This window comes from Lytechinus variegatus, chromosome 1, assembly GCF_018143015.1.
Source record: "Lytechinus variegatus isolate NC3 chromosome 1, Lvar_3.0, whole genome shotgun sequence".
NCBI classification, from domain to species: domain Eukaryota; kingdom Metazoa; phylum Echinodermata; class Echinoidea; order Temnopleuroida; family Toxopneustidae; genus Lytechinus; species Lytechinus variegatus.
The window spans coordinates 45,915,501-45,936,337 of NC_054740.1; the positions used below are offsets into that span (position 1 = coordinate 45,915,501).

Here is a 20,837-nt window from a genome sequence, read left to right on the forward strand (position 1 = left end):
TAAAGCTATAGTTTCTAGGTAAGTCGTATGCAAATAATAATATTAATTTCCTGATATTTATGGTAATCAGAAATTCCTCAGTGAGACAATGAACAAAACCAGATGGAGGACTAAGCCAGATTATTGCCTTTCCAACAAGAGGACACAACATAATGGAACACCCTTAACGTCATCAAATACAATCCAACATTGATTAGACAGTTTGTACCACTTCCGGGATTTATTTGCCACAATGTACTCATGGGTATACTGTGAGGTTATCCAGAGGAATAAACCTTTTAGTAATTATGGTACGACTATGGATGTTCTTCTGGAGGAATGCTGACTTTAAAAGTGTCATGCAGATGTACATGGACAATCATACGACTCTCTGTACTGAAATCCGACAAGTCGAGCATAGGAGACTCGATGCCAATCAAGAGGACTTTAACAAGAACACACCGTTAACCTCGTCTTCTTCCGACACAATTTGCCTCAATGAGTCAATGGATATAAGTCGTGGCGGAAGATTGAGTCTTAGAGAAAAGATTGAAAGGCTTGCACATTTTAAAGCTCCAAAAGCATCAGTAAGGTAAAACTCAGAATTGCTGCAATGCATTAAAGAGGACCTTAAGAGGGTTTGTAGACAAGCATATAGTACATAATTTGTTGACCGGATTGACAATGATCCAGGCTGTAACAATCAGCATATTGGGAGCCTGTGGAGCCGTGATATGTGCAAACGCCGGGATATGTGCAAACAACGGTATATGTGCAAAATTTCGCCGGGATTTGTGCAAACAACGGAATTTGTGCAAACGCCAAGCCGGGAAATGTGCAAATCACTGCATTCATCCATATAAAGGCTATTTCTCATGAAATGTTTCATAAAATTGCTGTTTAAAATGAGAAACATGCCCGCATAAGGGAGAAGCTACAGCTAGTGTCATCGGCAATGAAACGATTTTCAGAGAAGCAGGGGGGGGGGCACCAACCTTAAATTGAAGACCCACACTATCGTTTGGAATAACATGGATGTAGAGTGTAGTCTTTTAAATGCTCCAGACCCGGTTATTTAATAATTTGAAGATCCTTCTGATCTAAGATCCTGTACTAAAGCATACGTAAGGAGCAGAGCCATTCAAAAATAATTAACAAATCTGCAACACCTCACTGTCTACCAAATTAAGACCTTGTAGAAATGAATATAGAATGTAGTCTTTACCCTAGACCTTGTTGTATCAATAAAAAAAATCAAATTTAATACCTCACCGTCTAATTCCTATGGAATAATTTGTTGTTGTTGTTTTAGCTTATACGGCGCGTGTCATTCAGTAGTGAATATTTGCGCCAAAAGACCCACATCAACCGAGGCGGATTCGAACCAGCGACACAGGGTTAACAGTTGTCAATCAACTTCAGTCCTCCGCTCTACCAACTGAGATATCGGTGGTTACTGGGTTTAAAGTGTAGTCTTTACTCCAGACCGGGTGATTAAACAAATTCAAAGCTATTTAAGCCCCGCCATCTTCCACTACTAAGACTCTGGTGGTGTCACGCGCGTAAAACATTCCCCATAGACTTGTGTGTTAAAATGGCACTTTTGAAAAATTCATGAAAAACAAATGTGAAATTAGAGGGTATAATGTTTACTACCATTGGATAGGATATATATGTGACATTCCAAATCTGATCAGGAGAGGGTACCGTAGCCAGCTCATTTTAAAAATAAATCGCCATATATGAAGACAACTATGAATGGATCAAATTCATCAACTGAAACAGTAAACTAGCCCTAATTATTCCGCAAGTCGAAAAATAGTTCCAAGTCACTTATTCATCTTCCCAATTTGGGCGAAGGAAGTTCAGCAGTTACCATTTCTAGAATCGGTGTTAATTTTGAATCATATTCATACATTTTTGTCAATCAGCAATATCAAATTGACAAAAATTCGAATGGGTTGGGTCGAAGGAATATCTTTAGCTCCCCTGATGCATGGACTTATTAGGCTCGTGGCACCTGTTATAAAGAACGTGTTTATAACGTGTTCTCAATTCTCCAGACCCGTTTATTTAAACAAATTATCAAGACCCCACAGTCTCATTCCTGTGAAAAAAAGATGGATATAAAGTGTTGTCTTTTCTCCAGACCTTTGATTAAAAAACCTTCAAAATTAAGACCCACGACTAATACTCCGTTAAAAGCAAGGGTACATATCGTAGTCTTTACTCCAGACCCGTTTTAAAAAATTATGTTATAATCTTCAAAAATAAGACCCTGTAAGAAAGCATGGATACAAGAGCACAGTCTTTACCCCAGACGCTGTTATTAAAAAAAATTAGGAGATCTTCAATTTGACGACCCCACCGTCTCATCTCTGTGGGAAAAATGGATATAGAGTGTAGTCTTTACTCCAAACCAGGTGAAAAAATTAAATACTAAGACCCCATCATGTTCCAAAGTAATAGTCTACAACAAAGCACAGGTACCTATAGCATAGCCTTTACTCCATACCTATTTATTAAAAAACTACACTGTACACCCACTGTATAATTACGCTGTATACCCATGTGCTACATTACAGGGTCTTAGTATTGAAGATGACGGATTGTAGTTTCGAAGATTCTTGATTTTTTTCTTCAAATGACTGGGTCTGGAGAAAATAATAGCTCTATATCCAAATGCTTGGTTACATGGCAATGGTTTAGAAGATGGTAAGGTCTAAGTTTTAAAGTTTATTTATCGTTTAAACCACCGGGATTTGAGTAAAGGCTACGCTTAGCTAGTCCAGGTATAGCGTTAATCCTGTTGTTTGGAAGAATATATGGCCAAGACTGAGTATTAAAAAGTAGACTAATAACCTTCATCTTGTAGGGTAAGGTCGCATTGGGTCTGGAAAAGTAGACTACCAGCATGGGTCGGCAGAGCAAAATTGATAGGGGAGGGGAGGGCACAGCGAAAAAGGGCACTTCCTCTTTTGAAAAGGGCACTTGAAACAAAAAACTTTATTTAAAAACAAAATAGCATATGTACCCTAGTAGGGTAATGAGCAAAATGATTAAGGGGGGCAACCATGGCGTATGGGGCAAAATTTCTTTAAAGCTGCGAGCGAGCGAGCAAAATTTTGAAACTTTTAATGAAAAAAAATATTTGTGATAGATTTTGACATAGAGAACACTATCATATTTCACCACTTTCCTTTCCTTTTCTTCTTTTCTTTTTCTTGGTCTTGAAAACTTTTGGGGTCCATGGAACGAGGTCCATTTGTTAAGGGGGCAAGTGCCCCCCTCCCTCGGCTCAGATGCCCCTGCATAAAAGAAACGAGGCTAATCGCAAATATATATACCTTATAATAGCAAATTGGACATTTGAACAAACCAGAAGAGAAGGGGCATTTATCAGAATATTCATATGGGGCACTTAATCAAAGGTGAAAATGTACACACTACAGAAGAAGAATTTCACTCTGAAAAGGGGCAACTTAACCCTATCTAGGCCGGTGTATTTTGGAGTTCATATGGCCGGGGGGTGGGGCTCCCAGCCCCCCCCCCCCCCCTTGAGATCCCGGCCGTCGATCGCGTGATCGCACCGAAAATTGGCACGCATGTTGTCTGGGAAATAATCTACAAAATTGTATCGTAATTTATTTCATGCAAATCGTTATTACGTAATTATGCTACAATAAATATGCTACAAGGAGTAAAGATGCTGATCAATTATATCTCCCAATATGCAGAACCACACAGGGCCAGTTTTCAATTACTTTCATGGGATCAAAAATTTGGAATTGTTTATCAGATTATATAAAGGAAAAGAGATCAAGGAACACTTTCAGAGAGGAATTATTTGCTTACCTAAATACAACCAACCCTCTAATTTAATTCTGACAAGAGAATAGGAAATATTTCAATAGAATAAAGAGTATTCTATATAATTCTCTAATTCTAATTATATGTTTTATATAACATTGTGATTTTTCAAACAACATTTATAGCATTATTCCCTGTTCACACGTATTTCTTTTATGTAAAATATCAAAGATTTGAAGGAATCAGTCTCGACTAGCACTTGTGCTACCTTCTGGTTCCTTCTTAACAACACCATTCAACCATATAGTGTGGTACGGTATGTCACTGACACAGCTCCCGTAGGACTAGCGTGCCAAAATTGATTTTTATGTTGTTTTGGCTTCAATAGGGTCCCCTTAGACCAAAAACGATGGGGGTCAAATTTTCAGACCCCTCCTTCCCTTTGTGGGGGGTCCTTTTTGGCGCCATAATGGCCTGTACAAAGCCCAATAGGATAATCCATTGTTTTCAACCTTATTTCTCACTTTTCTTTGCCAATTATATTTTAAAGTTGTCTGAGGTGTATGAGAATGAATATTTGATGATGTTGTGATGTCAATGTTTTTTAACTTTTACCATACGGGGGCGGACTTTATGAAAAATGCCCAAAAATTTTAAAATATTGCCCCCAAAATATTATTTTTCCTTTTTTGGCACTAAAATTAGGACAAAAGGATTACAAAATGAAATGAATATGTCTTGTTATACAATCCAACAACAGAGGAATATATCACATGTAATATATATCATTATTTTTGGTCAATTGATGTAAAAATCATCCCCATTTCAGGATTTTATGCAGTGAAAAACCCTACTACAACACTAGAGGGCGCCATAACTTATGATAAGCACTTCCCTAAAAAAATCAAATTCTAGGCACTGTAATTTTATCAATAAATTTGAAAGCTGACACATTTCAAGAGCAATTATTTCCAATGCCGATTCATAGTATGGGCATCTAATTTGTTTTGATTCTCGCCCCCCCCACGTGGGGGGGGGCAAAATGGCTGCATTGGGCTAAAATAAAAAATCATGGATTTTTTTTACTTATAAAGTGACCTTAATTTGGTTTCTATTCAAAGACTTTTAAGGGTGAAGAAGTATATCGGGAAAAGTTACGAGGACCCAGAAATCCAAGATGGCTTCCAAAAATGGAGTTTAAAATGGCTGTTGATACTTTAAATGGACATAGCACATTTTATATACCTGAGATAGATGGAATCGGACAAGAATACCGTTTCCTTTCTTTATTTATTTAACTTTTGGAGGCCATCTTGGACTCAACATACCGGGACAGTCGGTGGTCCGGTATGTTGAAAAAATCCAAGATGGCTTCCAAAAATGGAGTTTGACATTGCTGTTGCTGCTTGAAAAACCGATAAAGTTTGTAAAATATCCGGGAATATGAATGTGTGTGACTACCATGGAAAAGTGAGTCTAATAATACATTAGAATAAGTTACAAGGAGAGTCGTTGGTCGAGTATGTTAAACAATAGAGTATAAAATAGCCACCGTTATTTACAAGTGGACATGTAATATCCATCAAGAATATGGTTTCATGTTTAAACCATGATTTTTAAAGTCAGAAAATTAGTTAAAACCGTTCGAGTGTTGTGGCCCCAGTGGATTGGTCTTTTGACTTTGAAAGGGTCGTGGGTTCGAATCCCAGCCATGGCATAGTTTCATTCTGCAAGAAATTTATCAACATTGTGATGCACTCAACCCAGGTGTGGTAAATGGGTACCCGGTAGAAATTCCCTGAATGCGCGAAGGAATTCAATGAATGCTAAAGCGCCTAAGCAGCCCATCTAAGGCAGGGGTAATAATAATGGCAAGGCCTGCTGGGAGAACAGTTTTTAGAACTGAAGTGGCTTCCCTAGGTAAATATACCTATATTATTAATATTACCATATCATAACAAGGACAGTCATTGGTCTATGTCGGAAAATCCAAGATATCGTGAAGAAATCTGAGTCTAAAGTGAATGCTGTTACTTAAAAATGGACATCGTTCATTTAAAATTCACCAAGGACATATGATTTTGGTGTCCACTCAATGGTTTCATGATAATAATAATAATTTCGATTAGTTACAAAGATATGCACTTGTCCATTTTGCCTAAAAATCCAAGAATGTTTTCAAAATGGCATCTAAAATGATTCTTAAAACTTATCAATAATGTTCAGAGTTTATACAATATTAATATGTGAGGAATAATTTGGATGTCTACATGGTGGTATAAAGGGTTAGATATTACATTCAACAAATAACAAGGATATTTAGTTTTCCATTTTGTCTAAAATCCATGGTATATTAAAAAAAATCATCAAGTGGGTGCTATTAAAATCTCATGAATCAATATGATAACTTATCCCATACATATAAGTGTAGGCACCAAAATATTTCTCACAGGTTGGTATTGTCTGAATAATGTCTCCACTTTTAAGTAACAGTAGTCATTTTGGAACACATTTTTTTAAAGCCCACTTGGATTTTAAGGCAAAATGGATAACTGCATAGTCATTGTAGCTAGTCCTTAATATGTATTTTTAATTTCAACTCTTGAAATACTAGTGTAGACACCAAAATAATATCCCCAGGTGTATGTTTAATGTTCTATATCCACTTTTAAAGTAATAGCAGTCATTAAGCAATCTTGGATTTTTGATAAACTTGACATCCGACTGTTCTTTCAACTTGAAACAATACTTGATCCTTTAAACTCTAGTGTAGACACCAAAATCAAATCCACGATGTGCATTTCTAATGAACTATGTCTACTTTTAAGAACCACAGTCAATTTAGACCCTGCATTTTGGAGGCCATATCGCATTTTTTGACATAGCAGACCACTGACAGCCCTTATTTACTTATCCAAATGTTTTATTTGACCATTGAAACCATTGGTTTAGACACCAAACTGGGGGCCGTTTCATAAAGCTGTTCGTAAGTTAAGAGTGACTTTAAGAACGATGGTGATCCTTTCTTACGCGCTAAACCATCCCCTATGGTGTATACCATTTACCAAAAGAAAGGATCACCAGTCGTTCTTAAAGTCGTCTTATCTTATAACAGCTTTATGAAACACCCACCTGTATCTCCTAGGCCGATATGAAATGAACTTTGTCCGCTTTAAGTATCAGCAGCCATTTTAAGATCATTTTTTGGAATTCATCTTTGATTTTTGGACATACCAGACCACTGACTGTCCTTGTAACTTATCCTATATTACACTCTAAAAAATGAAGTGCTAATTTGGCTCTTAAAGAGCGTGTATAGTGACTGCACTTCCGACTAGACAAATCGGCACTCCGAAGTGCAGTCACTATACACGCTCTTTAAGAGCTAACTTAGCACTTCATTTTTTAGAGTGTACTTAACCCAAACTAGTGGTTTAAAATTGAACATCGAAATCACATTTCCATGGACGATATGAAATCAGCTATATCTGCTTTAATTTTAGCAGCCATTTCAGAATAATTTTTTTGAAGCCATCATGGATTTTTGGACCAACCAGACCACTCACTGTCCTTGTAACTTTTTTCCAATTTACTACTTCACCCTTAAAATCATTGAATCAAAACCAAATTGCGGATTTTTAGCACACTGCAGGCTTTTTTGATGTCATCTTATATTTCCCAGGTATGCTGGGGTCCTCATATTCACTCTACCCTGTGTCAACAGATTATTTTAACTCCTCGACCATGGAGTATGAAACTAACTAGGATTCTAGGGTGGATAATGAGTGAGTCGTATTCATTAATTTTAAGGGAATGGTGGCCTCTTGGATACTATCTTGAAAATAACCACTTTGCCTGATGCAGATTTTGGTAGATTTTTAGTATATTATTCCTGAGGTCAATTAGTACTAACAACTGCTGAAAAACAATGTAAGTTCGGAAGTTCTCTAAACATCACATGTTATTTCAATAATGAATATGTGCATATGTGCGCGCGTGTGTGTGTGTGTGTGGGGGGGCTAAAATTATATTTTATGTGTTTTTTTCTGTCTATCAGTAATTGGAAATTAGCCGAGAAGTACATAATTGACAATTCGAATAGAAGTCCTTTAATCGTAAATTCTACTCTAAAACGAGTGGCCAAATGGTGAAAGTTGTATGCCAGTCAGTTGGGGGGGGGGGGGGGAGTAGGGAATATGGTTGGTAGGATGCTTGTCCAACTTGAAGCCTTCAGATATAGGCATTTTAGCTGTCTAGGGATGATAAAATACCATAAAATAATTAATTGTTTAACCGGGCGCAAAATTACTAATACTCCTGATTTTAGTGGGTCTCGATATAGGTGACCCCACCCTCAGGCAGTGGGTGAGGGTGGGGAAAATTGGAACCCTATCATTTCGTGATTAGATTGGACCCAAGTGAATAAAAAAAAAACTGTGTCATGATATACCGTACCACACTAATATCATCATGATAAGTTATGGCGCCCTCTAGTGTTGTAGTTAGGTTTTCACTGCATAAAATCCTGAAATGGGGGTGACTTTTACATTAATTTACCAATAATAATCATATAAATTACATGTGATGTATTCCTCTGTTATTGGACTGTACAACAAGACATATGCACTTCATTTTGTAATCTTTTTGTCCTAATTCTAGTGCCAAAAAGGGGGAAAATTACATTTTTGGGGTAATAGTTTACAGTTTTGGGGCATTTTTCGCAAAATCCGCCCCCCGTATGGCAAAAGTGAAAAAATATTGACTTCACAACATCATCAAATATTCATTCTTGTACACCTCAGACAACTTAAAAATAAAATTGGCGAAGAAAAGTGAGAAATAAGGTTGAAAACAATGGATTATCCTATTGGGCTTTGTACAGGCCAATATGGCGCCAAAAAGGACCCCCCACAAAGGGAAGGAGGGGTCTGAAAATTTGACCCCCATCGTTTTTGGTCTAAGGGGACCCTATTGAAGCCAAAACAACCAAAAAATCAATTTTGGCACGCTAGTCCTACGGGATGACACACCATACCACACTAATAGGCCTATACCATATATACGTAAAGCGTAATTAGTATGCGAACTCATACTTTTTCCTCTAACTCCATAAATAAAGCTCCGAATGTTCTAATTTTGGCCTAGAAACCCTTCGTGATGTTCTTAGAAAGTGTACATGAAAAAAATTGTGATATCAGATCAATTTCTTATGTATTATATTGTTTTTTGCAATTTCTTATGTATTTCTTTGTTTTTTTACCTTTTATTTTCCTTGTTTTTTCAATGAAATTCGTCGGGGACTCTTCTTAGATCATAAACAGCATAAAATACATACATTAAGGCCAGCAAAACTAAAAATAATCATACATTTATGATTTTTGGTTGAAAACATAATTTACATTGACTTTGTACACGAAATCACGTTTTTGAGCAATTTTTGGTCCTACACGCACTTACATAACATTGCGTAACTTCGGAACCGCGTACCCGGGTGACGCAAAATTGGTCTCAAAAATTGCGCAAGACTTGAAAGTAAAAAGTGAGCGAGCAGCGCGGTCAAAAAAATTTGCGCGACAAAAATATCTCGCGACTCGTTGAGGGGGGGGGGAGGGGGCCTCCGAGGGCCCCCGGCCAAGATAGGGTTAAAGGGCGAGAGAAACATTTTAAATATGCACTCTTAGAAGGAATAAGAACGCGAAAAAAGGAAAACGGGCAATGATAGGGCATGAAAAGAGCGGTTTTAAGGAATGGAAACTTATCTCATACGAGCATGGGCACTTATACTTATAAAAGGTAAAGGGGCACACTTTAACACATAAAACGGGTCCTTCTAAGATGAAAGGGGCAAAGTTCTTGGGTTAAAAGGGAAAACTATTTAGTGCTTCAAAAAGTGGTGGCACTGTGAACCCCTGCCCCCCCCCCCGAGATTGCAGCCCCTGCATTCATATCATATGGAACATTCGTTGTAAAATCGAGGAGGTGTATGAATTGCAACCTAAAAAAAATTGCATTTAGAGAGTAAAGTGCATCGCATTTGTGGGTATATAGTTCAAAATTAATGCCTCTTGTTGGTAAAGTGCGCTAGTATGACATGATTGTGTTGGAAATACTTTTATATACGTTAGTGGTTACAGTGTTTTTACACATGTGGCTGATATTACACAAGCTGGCGTCGGTACATCACTTTGGGTGTGTTAAAAGAGATAGGAAACAATGTCTTATTTGACTATTCATAGATTCATAAAAATTGATATAAAATGCCATAGTAATCTCGAAATTTTGTGTTTGTAATTAAATTTCAAAGAAATTCGACAACTTCTGATGAAATCTGGAAATGAAATCAACAGATCAAGTTCAATGTGTGAATCAGTGGAAATCATGCTTGCCTCTCCCATTCCCTTCAATTGCCCCATGCAGTGTTCGAAACAGTACTAAATGTCCCTTAAAGGTGACACGACATCAACTCCTCCGACAATTGCTCCGGTCTTAATATCTCAGAAGGCATAGGATTAGTGTTAGGATTGTGATAGAGTTTTTGGTTCAGAATATTTACAGGATTACGATTAGGGTGTATTTAGTTTTGGAGGTTAGCTTTTATGTTTCGGTTCATCTATAGATTTTCCATCGGAGCAATTGTCGCCGGAGCAAATGTCCACTAAGCCTGGTGAACCCCCCCCCACTGCCTCTCGATCTGAAAAGCGTTTCATTGCCGATGACACAAGCTGTAGCTTATCCCTTATGCAGGCATGTTTCTCATTTTTAACGACAAAGCCAACCAAAATTAATTTAGACAATTGGTCAGCATATTTCCTTTCTGTTATTCAATTTCTTACCTTTTAATGCAGTGTATTTATTGCTACTTGTTTGTATGATTTTATGTTTTGATTCTGAGTAATTGAACATTTTGTTATATTATGTAACTTTGAACGAAATTTTATGCTATGTTTATTTCGCATGAAAATACTACAGTGGATTCACCTGGATGGGGTATGGGTTAGGGCGGTCCGCAGACTATAGTTATTTGGTTAACTTTGCCCAATGCCTGGCAGCTTATCCAGGGGAATCCAGTGTTTTATTATTTTTGTGTTACTGTATTATTGTAACAATTATTTTTTATCATTGTATTTGACTTGTTTGATATTCTGCCAAATAAGATAATAATAATGATAATAATAATGTTATAAAACATTTCATGAGACATATCCTTAATATGGATAAAAACAGTGATTTGCACATATCCCTGAGGTTTGCACTTTTCCCGTGAAAACTGTTCATTTGCACATATCCCGTCGTTACGTTTGCACAGATGCCGTTGATAAATTTTGTCAGATTTGCACATTTCCCGGCGTGGCGTTTGCAGAAATTCCGTTGTTTGCACAAATCCCGGCGAAATTTTGCACATATACCATTGTTTGCACATATCCCTGCGTTTGCACATATCACGGCTCCACAGAGCCATAGCTATGACTACATTGGAATAGCATTATTAGAGGAAGGCAAAGATATTTAGTCTTAGTATTCACCACTGATCATGATGATGATGACACTGATCTACAAGTCCTGGGACCCAGTCCTGACCCAGATATGGCCAGATAACATATTGTTTAGTCAAGCAGGTGTAGTCAGACTACTGAAGAAATTGTTAAAGTAAAAAAAAAAAAAACCTGCATGAAGCTACTAGGCCAGACGGAATCTCTGCTACACTTCTTAATGAGACTACTTATCAGATCTTAACTGCCATAAGTTTGCTTTTCCTGGCCTCCCTTTATTTTTTTATACGGTGAAATTTCAAGAAAGTCTAAGTCGTTCCCATCCATATAAGAAAGGGTTGTCAACTGTAACAAACTACGCCCCAGTTCAAATACTGTGCTTTGTCATGCCAAACCCATCATCTTGTCAGACTAACAACGCGGCTTATTAGGAAGCGAAGAACATATTTCCAGTATTTTCCTTGAATATAAATCATACTTGTATTAGGATTTGAATGCTTAGTGATAGCAGCATATTAAATTGAAAAACTGAAATGTTTTCACTGCAATCAAAGTGATAAAAATCAAAATATCTCGACATTTTCCATATAAGGATACTTAGTTGCATAACATGCAAAAGAGGAAGATATGCTAGTTTTTTTTTGAATAAAGACATTGAACCTACTTATTCATCATGAACTTTTGTTCAAAATTACTTGCTGTGGACATTTAATTTGTAATCTTTGGATTAATTTCCTCATTTTCTATTTTCTTAAATGGCTAATTTGCATAATATGCAAATTAATTTTCAGGCATGGGGATGAATTCTCATGCTTAGTGATATAGTAGCATATCAATGTCAACATTAATTTAATGAAATGTTTTCAAGCAGTCTATATGAGAAAAATCACAATATCTTGACACTTTTTCCATATAAGGATGCTTATTTGCATAATATGCAAATGAGGTAGAAATTTTTGCGCTTTTGATTAAAAACATTGAATTCAGTTATTTATCATGAATTTCTATTCAAATTAAATTTTTTTAGACATTCAATTTGTAATCTTTGGATTGTTTCCCTTTTTTTTCTAATTTTTCATGGCTAATTTGCATAATATGCAAATTTCATACATTTCCACTGCTTGGATTTCTTGGGACTCTTAGTATGTAAATAGGGGACCTTCCTGGAAAGCATTTCAGTGGAATATCTCGTGTTGCAATTAGTGGTGGGTTACCCCCCTATTCTGGCTAGATTAACTGAACTATACATTTCGTAAGCAGAATCTTTGTCGTCACTAAATAACGCTATTTATTATGTTGGCATTTTTCATTTTTGGGGGAAAATATGGATACAACACTTAATGGTTTAACTTACATATCACTGACTTGAAATTAAAAAAGTTGAAACTGATTACAAAAAAAATGTTTTTTATTATATGTCACGTGATTAATGACGTTTTTTGACCCCTGTACCATAATACGTTCGGGGGGAGCCACTTCCTTTCAAAGATGCACAACATGATTGTCCAAGAAAACTCGTAAAGCCGGTTTAAGTTTCATCGTCGGGCGATATCTGTGCGTACAAAAGAATGGGTATCAATAGCAACTAATTTATTATTCTTTATTTTCAATGAATACACAGGCGTTGTTGTTTTTAGTAGGTTTTCTCATAGTGTAAACAACGTCCCCGGGTACAGTGGCTTTGTTGCTCTCGGATACTTTCCGATTTGAGAATTATCTTGTTCGTTTTAATCATCGTACACGTTTTTATTCGGAAATATTCGAAAAGAAAACGCAGCTATATTTAGTGCATGCATGCATCACATGTGCACACTGGATATCGCATATGCACGGGCGCCGGGTGCGCTAGCGTAGAGGCAATGGTCGGACAGAGCTCAGCGGCCGCTTTTCACCAAAAATGCGGCTTATTGTAGCAGATCCATGCGGACGGAGCGGCGTAAAGGAAAATATGCGAAGATTTGGAGTGGATTTTTTTTTTCATTTGTCTCGATAAGAAGAAAATGCTATGCTTTGGAGCAGCTTTCTTTGTTCTTTTGCTCGATAAGACAAAAATGCTATGCCTTGAAACGGAAATTTTCGTTACCTTCATGTATTCCTTTACGTATATTTCAATATTCCTTGTATCTATTTTTTGAGGGGTCCACATTCTACAAGCTTTGCTTTTCAGTGGACCCCTCCACTCTTCTTATGATATATAATTGTATTGATTTAATTATATTTAATGATATTGATTATATTGATTTAAACTTGACATGTATGTTAATTATATTTAAATCACTTTCGAATATGTATATCATTTTTTTCAAGTTTGTTCATGCTATTATTTAAAGGTCAAGTCCACCTCAGAAAAATGTTGATTTAAATCAATAGAGAGAAATCAGACAAGCACAATGCTGAAAATTTCATCAAAATCGGATGTTAAATAAGAAAGTTATGACATTTCAAAGTTTCGCTTATTTTCAACAAAATAGTTATATGAACGAGCCAGTTACATCCAAATGAGAGAGTCGATGACGTCACTCACTCACTATTTCTTTGGTTTTTTATTGTTTGAATTATACAATATTTCAATTTTTACAAATTTGATTATTAGGACCTCATTGCCTGAAGCACAAAATGTTAAAATACTGGAATTTCCACGTGTTCAGGGAGGAATGAAACTTCATTTCACATGACAATGATGAGAAAATCAAAATATTTCATATTTCATAAGGCCTTAAGCAAGAGGGGAGAATGCTTAAAAGGATGGTCCGGGCTGAAAATATTTATATCTAAATAAATAGAGTAAAATTCTAATTTTATCAATATTTCGTGAAAACAATTATGCACATTGCCATGAATGTTCGTTAGGTGGGCTGATGATGTCACATCCCAACTTTCTTTTTTTCTGTTACTAGAGGCCTATGAAATCATAATTGTTTCATTTACATTTGTAAATGATGTGTCTCTATATGATGATGAAATAAGTTGCGGTATGAATAACTAATGCACTTAATCATTTGTCAATCCAATTATTTTATAATGGTAGAATTTTTTTAATAAACCTATTTTCATACAATAAAATACAAAAGAACATGTGGGGATACTCATCAGCCCACCTAATGAATATTCATGAAGACATGCCTAGAACTGATAATGCAAATCATTTAAAATTCAATAACTCTGTTATTTATGGCGATTTTGATAAACTTTTCAGCATTTTGCTCAGGCTGTGAATTTTACTCTATTTATTGAGATATGAATATCTTCTGCCTGGACCACCCCTTTCGAAGGAGACACTTTCCAAGCAGAAAAATCAGATTAACAAAAAAAAAAGTTTGAGGAATATTGGACACTAAAGAAAGTTATGAAATTTTAATCATATGAAAAAAATGGGGAAATCACAAGACAATTGCAGATGTTGTGAAGTCATGGATGCACCACTAACCCAGAAGCGGATCTAGAGGGGGGGGGGGAGTTCTAACCCCCCCAAAAAAAAATCTTATCTTTTTTTAACTTGTAAATTTATTTTATTCTATTTCTATATATGTATTTCATTTATTATTATTATTGTTTTAGATGCAAGAAAACGCCATTTTCACACACAGATTTTCAAAAATTTTCCCTACTGTGGAAGGGGGGACACCCCCTCCCACACCCTCCCCCTCGCTCGCTCTGCTCGCTTGGACTCGGTCGCTACGCTCCCTCGCATACCACCCCACCCCCCTTTATAAAAAGCTGGATCAGCCCCTGTAACCACTTAATTTATTTACAAATGTATTTATACTAAAGATTCATTATTTGACAAAAATTAATCACATTATTTTTCAGAACTCGAATCAAGTTTACATTTTATTATATTGTTATGTAGGCCTTCTTAAAACATAATGAACTAAAAATATTGAGCTTGACTATATTTTTATACCTTTAATCACTCAATTACTATAAATATTGAATCATAAATTCATATTTTCGAGGTTGTTAAAGAGGCTAAGTCTGTATCCGAATCATGAAAAAATATCAATCATCAAGATATCCTGGTTAAAGGTTTTGAGGATATCAAAATTTCGGAAAAGGTAAAATTTTGTAGTAATGATCCTAGTAGATAAAATAAATGGTTATCCGAGTAGTGCACCTGAATATGATTAAAAATTCATAACGTTCTTATAAGTTTTCCGATTTTCCTCAAACTTTTTAGTTCTGCCAATCTGATTTTTCTGGTCCTGTTGAAAAAAAAATATTTTTGGGTAGACTTTCTTTTAAAAAAAATGAGAAAGAAAGACAGAATAGAGGGGTATAGAGAGATCTTATCTGCCAAATGAAAATAATGATAACATAAAATCATATTTCTATATTATAGCGCAAATCAATGCAGAAGCAGTCCCCATGTACTTTGTAAATAGCTCGAGAAAAGAAGGTGTTCATCACTAGCGTACCTACGGGGGCGGGGCACTCTGTCCTCCCTGACGAGCCACAACCCATGCAAAGGACGTATACCTGCCCCCCTGACGAGCTTGAAGACCTTTTTTTGCTTGTCAATTTTTTGTCTGGTACGAACTCCTTTATTTGTGATAATGCCCCCCCCTGTGGAAAATCCTAGGTACGCCATTGGTGTTTATACAAACAAAATTCATGAATGTGCCTAATTTAACAACAAAATAAAGGTCTTTTGAGTCGGGCAAAAAGCAAGAGAGCAATGCAGAGGCCTCTGCACTGTCGCCCGAATACAGAAAGGAGAATGCCGGAGAGAGCGAGGATGAGTGCTGAAAAGACCCGGTGAAGAGAGGGGAAAACTTAAGACGAAGAAAAGAAAAAAAGGAGTCTGCAGCTATAAGAACCCTAGGTTTTTTTTCATGGATCTGCATGAATATCTGGAGGTGCCATAACTGCGAAAAAGGTTCCTTCACATTGTGAAATTAATAAATAATGCAAGCAGATTAGGGATTAGGTCCCAACAAACTCAACGCTTTTTAAAAGCTATATATCTTATTCATTATCGAAATAAGGTTTGTTATAAAGAAGTGCGCGGCACGACAAAACGTGTGGTTAACGTGTTAGACTCCTGCGCGAGCCGTTTCTGAAGGGGTTTTCAATGTTGTGGCGGAGCAGTGGTGTAATTAAAAAATACGCGTCCCGTCAGGTGTTGTCTTTGTAAATGCTGATTTATTTTAAAATGAACCGGTCGAGGTACCCTTTTTCTGGTCAGATATGGAATGTCAGACATTTATCCTATCCACTGGTAGTAAACATTCAACCCTCGAATTTCCTCCTTATTTTTTATGAATTCTTTTTAAGTGCCACTTTAACACACGAGTCTATAGGAAATGAATTAGGCCTGTGAGCCCCTGACAAGGAGGTTGTGTAGGGTGCGCCCTCTGCGGTAGGAGGTGGTTGGGTGGTTCGGGAAGATGTTGGCCGTTGTTGTCGATTGTTGTAAGATAGGGAAATGTTTTTTTTAATAATTTGGGGTACCTTGGCTGTAACGGGAGAGAAGGTCACGGGAAAGGAAATTTTTTTGTTTTCTTGATCCGTCTGATATGTGAGGAGCTGTTCTCTAGATTTTTCTTTTGCCATTTCGATTTGCTCGTTAACCATTTATGGATTGTATTCTCGGACTTCAAAATGTTTTTGAAGCCGACCAAGATGATATTCTTCTCGGTCATCTTCAGAACAAATCTCTTCTTCCTCTGAGAGCTTGGCTATAGGGGAAGTTTTGAGACAATGTTTGGGATGGCACGAGGAAGGTAGGAGGTAGGCATGTTAGTCGATTGTTTTCGTCTAAAGTTCTGTTTGTGTTTGATTATTGTGTAAGGTTAGTGATACATCCAGGAAGTGTGTTTGGTGGTGGGATGAGATGAACGTGAATTTAATGGACTGATGTATGCTGTTCATTTTTCCTTTGAATTTTTCGAGTGTACGTGGTGAGCCGTTCCACAGGAAAAAGATATCGTCTATATATCCGTCTATCGTTTCCATGATTTTGAGAGTGGGGAATTAATTTGATTTATTAGTTTTCTTTCTATGTGGCCCATGAATATATTTGAATATGATGGGGCGACAGGGGTCCCCATGGCTGTGCCTTCGACTTGGATTTAATGTTTGCCATTAAATTTGAAGTTATTAAGCTTGAGGATTAATTCTAGCAATCTAATTAGTTGACTAGTGGGTGGATTTTGGTTTTCTCTTGAGTTTAGTGCTTCTTTACAAGCTTCCATTCCTTCATTATGGGGTATGTTAGTGCATAGAAATGTAACATCAGCAGTTGCTAGGATTGTTCTGGTGGAAATTATGTTGGAGTCTCTGTTCAGTTGTTTGATGTGGTTCTGGAAGTGAGCAGTGTCTTTAAAGTGGGAGGGGAGTTTTTCGGTAAGTGGGCGTTGTCAACGTTGTCAACATACTTTGTCATGTTTGTATTATTATTAGCTCTACTAAGTATTCCAACTTTAAGTTTGATACGTATCTTAAGCGCATGTGTGAAAGGACAGATTTTCATAAGGCGGCTGCCATTCTTATTGACTTCAACGACTTAAATTACAACCTAAATTAGCCTTACTTAAGTTGTTTGTACATTTGTTTATACATTGTTTCTCGTGTACTTCAGATGCCTGAAGAAGGCCAAGTTAAGGCCGAAAGCTTGCTGTAAATAAACTTGATGAACTAAACCCCGGCTACGTCGTTTGCTTTATTCGCTGTATCTGAATATAGCATCTTCTCAATATATATATATATATATATATATATATATATATATATATATATATATATATATATATATATATATCCCTGAAGAAGGTCTATGACCGAAAATTCGGAAGATTATGTCCCCTCACGGCGTTTGTATTAAGTCCTCTTTTGTTTATACATTATGACGCCGACGCAGAATATTTTGATTTATATATATATATATGTATATATATATTATATATATATATATACACACACACACACACACACACACACATATATATATGTATCTTTATATACTATTATTATTATTATTATTTGTTTGGCTTCACCTGTGCCTGGGAGGCGAAAAGTGAACTGAATCACTATGACCCGCAGGTCTCTCCTCCTATATAAGCATTTACAGACACAGAATTAATTTATCAACATTATACCTTATATATGAGACATTATACGCGTATGCAACAGTTTTTGCAACTCTTTTTATTTTCATAATGAATAAAGGAGAACAATGGTAGGTGTAGCTCAAATCATAGTTCCCCCATAGCTCCCCCCCTCCAAAGTTCCCTCCATTTTAACAACTCTGGTGAGGAAGAAAAAACATGTCTCTGCCGGGAATCGAATCCAGGCCCTAAGGCGAGATGCCGTGGTCGAGCGGTATTTAAGGCGCCTGACTATACATGGAAAGTCCGGGGTTCGATCCCCGGCCGTGACACCTATGACCGTGAGCAAGGCATTTAATCGATAATTCTCTTTTATCCTGCATTCAAGTAAATGGAAATGCTGTAAGAATTCTTGCTAACTTGTTCCAAAAAAATAAATAATTAAAAAGATGAATAACAAAAAGTTTAGTAACTATAAGGCGAACCCGATCCGATTGACTGTCAGATAAACAGATTTCACTTACCCCCATCAGGATGCCAAAGTTTGTGAAAGGAACGATGTCTTCACCAAGGATCCTTTGTGCTAATTCTAAATACTTTTCTGGATAGCCCCATATGAAGCCTCCAACTGACAGTTCTATTATGACATCAGCTTTAGATAACTCGTGAATTAGTTGCCAAGCTTTCTGGATCAGGTCAGGGGCGTTCTTGAGCCAATTAGCAATAGTCTATTTGAGCCAATAAAAAATTATTGTGGTTTGCATTTTAATCACTAAACTCCTTAGAATAATATTTTATCTTTGTTTGAATATTCTATATGGGGGCAGATTGATTTCAAGAATAAGAACAAATTATGTCTAGGATTTTAGGATGTGTAAAATAGTTATTTGGGGGTATAAGTGAGAGAAAGACTCTTGTTGTAACCCAGTAAAAATATGATTAAGAGATTTTTATTCTAAATCTAATGATATGTACTGGGGCTAATTATGTTCACCCTCGTTTAAATTTTATCCAACTTTATGAGCGGGGTACAAAAACCAAAATTCTATAAAATACTTTAATATAAACTTAGTTCACGCATTAATATTTGAATATTCAAGAGAAATCACGAGGTTACAAGGATCACATTTTACTCTGAAGAGTCGATACTCGTTTGTGCTAGTTTGCGCATTGAATGTGTTTTGCATAGATAAAAGCTCGAAGTATTTAGCACACAATTATCTTCTCCAAGTACGAGCTCTGATATACAGTTCCACTATAAATGTGGCAGTCCTATCAATAATAAAATACTGTTTACTTGAGGATCCTTTATACATAAGAATAAAACAAAATTCAAGTATAGTTTAAAAAGCTATAAACCCCTCTACGCAGAGGGGACATCGTATCAACATCAACATCATCACCATCCACCACCATCATCATTATCATGATCCCCATCATCATCATCATCATCACCACTGCCCACCACCACCATCATCATCACCACCACCACCACCATCATCACCATCATCAGCAAAAAAATCTGATACTTACAAAAACAGGGCTGTTAACTGCAATGAAGGTATCTGATTCAGGACCGACAGACATGTCAAGATCAAAGACAAAACTTTTCTTGTTCAGGTAGCTGACTGTCCCATTATCATAGTGGGTTATGTTAACCTTTGGACGATACTCTCTGCAAAAAAATGTTTTTAATTAGATTCTCTGTCATTTCACACCATAATAACACATATCTCTTCCTTTCATCTTCACATTGTTTCAAATACTTTGAGGTCAAAAGTCAATGGCATGTTGTTTTTGTTTTAATTATAATGTTTGGCACTTGGGATTGCTGATAGATTTGTTTTCTTCTTCTTTTTCAATTTGATTTCTTCTCGGGACCTAAAATATCTGTTTTATCTATTTTATTTCATAATGATGCATTAGCATGAAATTATTGTAGTACTTATTAAGTGAGTGGTTGCTTTAAAACCCGTCCAAAATTGGTAAATGCATGGTAAGTATCAAATAATGAATCATACTCGAGTGTGATTGGACATTTTTTTTCAGCAATTACAATTCAAATTTGACATCTTATACCCTCTCTCAGTAGTATCTTTATTAAAAAATAGCATTTAACACTTACTTTACATTTTTCTTGACTTGTATATTAGAGAGCTACAGCCTACAGACAAAGATTGTGTCCTGAATTTATATATTTCACAGCATCAATGCTATGAATTGGATATAGTGACATTAACATTATCGGGGATAAACTACAAATTAACATAGCTTTTATACAGGGGCGGATTCATGGGGGGGGGGGCGACCACAGGCCGTATGGGTCAAAACTTTCTTTAGATGAGGGTAAGAAAAAGGGTAACATATATTTAGATTTGAGCTAACAGCATGGGTGGCTATGACAATAGTTGTGTTTTGTATCCACTTGAACATGTGCTGAGTAAATTCAATCATTATCAGTAGTAGAAGTAGAAGTTGTAGTAGTAGTTGTAGTAGTAGAAGTAGTAGTAGT

At 36.4% G+C, this 20,837-nt stretch overlaps 1 protein-coding gene across 1 annotated transcript in view; it reads right to left on the minus strand.

Annotated features, from left to right (window-relative positions):
- LOC121415133 (scavenger receptor class B member 1-like) overlaps window positions 1-19,996 on the minus strand; it is a 32,534-nt gene extending 12,538 nt beyond the window's left edge. The window contains exons 1-2 of the mRNA XM_041608259.1: window positions 19,859-19,996; window positions 18,850-19,053 (exon numbers count right to left, since the gene is read on the minus strand). Coding sequence (XP_041464193.1) covers window positions 18,850-19,053; window positions 19,859-19,912 — 258 coding nt within the window. The 5' untranslated portion in view covers window positions 19,913-19,996. The remainder of the gene's footprint in view (window positions 1-18,849; window positions 19,054-19,858) is intronic.
- Window positions 19,997-20,837: the final 841 nt, after the last annotated feature.